This window comes from Oryzias melastigma, linkage group LG6 (assembly GCF_002922805.2).
Source record: "Oryzias melastigma strain HK-1 linkage group LG6, ASM292280v2, whole genome shotgun sequence".
Taxonomy (NCBI): Eukaryota; Metazoa; Chordata; class Actinopteri; order Beloniformes; family Adrianichthyidae; genus Oryzias; species Oryzias melastigma.
This window is the reverse complement of record NC_050517.1, coordinates 8,047,911-8,050,308: the sequence shown is the minus strand read 5'-3', so window position 1 is coordinate 8,050,308 and position 2,398 is coordinate 8,047,911. Positions and strand designations below refer to the sequence as shown.

At 44.5% G+C, this 2,398-nt stretch overlaps 1 protein-coding gene across 1 annotated transcript in view; it reads left to right on the top strand.

Annotated features, from left to right (window-relative positions):
* Positions 1–338: 338 nt before the first annotated feature.
* The window catches only part of smpd3 (sphingomyelin phosphodiesterase 3), a gene marked incomplete at its 5' end in the record, with an annotated part of 34,227 nt that continues 32,167 nt past the window's right edge, over positions 339–2,398 (top strand). The window contains 1 exon segment of the mRNA XM_024264224.1: positions 339–994. Coding sequence (XP_024119992.1) covers positions 693–994 — 302 coding nt within the window.

The window sequence follows — 2,398 nt, the reverse complement described above, 5'->3', positions numbered from 1 at the left end:
AAAAGCCCTTCTTAATTTCCTGCCGGTTTGAAGGGAAAGCTGATGTTTCAGCTGCTCCTGATTCCAAAGCTGGTATTGAACCGCAGAACAAATGCTTGAAATGATTTCACACATCTTTTAGTTGCAAACTCTGAAAACAAACTGCATAAAGTCCTTTAAAGTCAACCTCCTTCACAATAAAACCAGACATTTTTCTGCATTCATGCTGGTTTCCATGTGAGCTTTTTCCTTTAGAGACAACGATCCTAAAATTTTCTTCTCATCCGAGTGGGAAAAATTGGGAATGAAGCATCTGTCAGTCTTTAACCTTTGTCTTCCTGTCCCTTCACTTTCTCCAGATGCAGAGGAAATGCTGATGCTCAGTGCAGACCCCCCCAGAGGTGGTTGAAGTCTCCGCAATCAGAAGAATGGCTCTCATCACAGAGACTCAGGACTTCCAGACGGCGAGCCTCAGCCCCCCAAGGAGGGCGTAGATTGTGAGGAAGGGCAGAGACTGAGAAAAGCCCCAGGGTGTTGATACAATCACCCAAACCATGTAGTGCTCCTTTCTCCGTGGAGGGGGGAGAGTCTGCGTTCCAGTCTGTGAAGCAGATCCGTGCTCGCTGGGTTGGAGGGTGTATGAGGGTTTGGGGGGGAGTAGCGTGAGCTGAGAGACCGCTGCAGAAAGAGAGAAGGAGCGTTTGGAGGCAGACATGGTTCTCTACAGCACCCCCTACTCCAGCACCTGCCTGCACTTCCTGGACGGTCTGTCCTGGAGCCTGGTGTTCCCCTGCTACTGGCTGCTGGACCGCCTGCTGGCGTCCTGCGTGCCCACCTCCCTGGAGAAACGCCAGCGCTCCCAGGACCCCTGCTCCTTCCTCACCCTCTGTGTCCTGATCTCTGTGCCCCTTTACCTGCTGCTGTTCCTCGCCTCCCTGCCCTTCGCCCTGCTGGGCTTCATCATCTGGGCCCCCCTGCAGGCGGTCCGCCAACCATACCTGTACACCTACCGCAGGTAAGTTCACCCCCCGGTCGTGTTTAGCTGCTACTTCTGTCAGTTAATGTCATTCTGAGCCACCGGAAGCTTTCCTGGTGGGGTTGTCTTTGCTTTAGGGGGTTTCTGTCCGGCCTCAAGAAGCCTCATCGAAGAAAGCAAGCAGCACCCAGAAGTTGCTATGGTTACCATAGCAACCTCACAAAGATGCTGGTCCCATGGTGGAAACTTTTAAACTGATCACATTAAACTACAGCTTCTTTTTTCCTTAAACCTTTAATACCGGAGCTCCAGTTTTATTATCTTCAATTTACTGTAACTTTTCAACTGTTAACACGATCATCATTGATTGTGTTAACGGTTGAAAAGTTACAGTATTTTAAAGACTTTGTGTTCCGGTGTCACCGGTGAGACTTCAGGAGTTAAAGAGTTAACATGTAGAGAGGTTTTGTGTTTTCTGGAATAAAACTGTGGAATTTTTTAATCATTGAAATAAAAACTTCACAAACAATTCTGCTGTTAAAAAGACTGTATAAAAAAGTAACATTTGAAAACTATAAGTTGTTTTAAAAACATTCAAGTAATTGTATAGATGGATGTGATCTGGATGGCCAAAGTTGTGTAGTGTTTTGTTTAAGGGGCATGAATAATAAGACCTGGTCTTCATCATGCTCTTTTTCACTCATGTGTTACATTGTTTCTGTTTCTTTTGTGTTGTGTGTATGACCTTTTGTTTATTGTAGATTATGATGGCACATCAGAGAAAGAAATAAATGAAATGAATTGAAAAATGAAACATGTCCTCAAAGGGTAACCAAAGCCTAAATCAATTTTTTATGGCTGTTAACCTCTATAAATAGGGCTCTAAAGGTGCGGATCGTTGCCAAATTTTTTATAAATTAAAATAAACTTGTTTAATTCTTGAAAATACAGTTAAAAACTGCCTGTGTGCTGCCCCCTACAGGTTGAATCGAGGTATTACAGTTTAATTTTCTGATTGGTCAAACCATGTAAGTTTCAGAAGTCTCACATCATGATCTGCAGCTCCAGTAATGATAACAGTCCTGACCCCAAGACTGGATTTTCACATTTCAGCTGTGAGTGGAGTCCGCCTCTAACTTCCCTGTTTGGTTACCCTTAAAACTCCCTCTCCGATCACCCTTTGATCTATTGTACAACCATTCCTACTGGTCTTTAAATTATGATTATGCCGTTTTAAGTCAAAAATAAAAAAAACTTGTTAAGTTTCCTTGAATATAATTGACTTGTGGGTGGGACTGTTGTCCGCCCCCTATCCCCCTCCCCGTTGCTGACAGCTCACTGCTGGAAGATTGTGGTCCGTCCAGCGTATTTCTGCCCAGCGTATTTTCAACGTCACAAATCCGATTTTTAAAAAATGCCTCAATGCCTCAGCACCAGGCATTG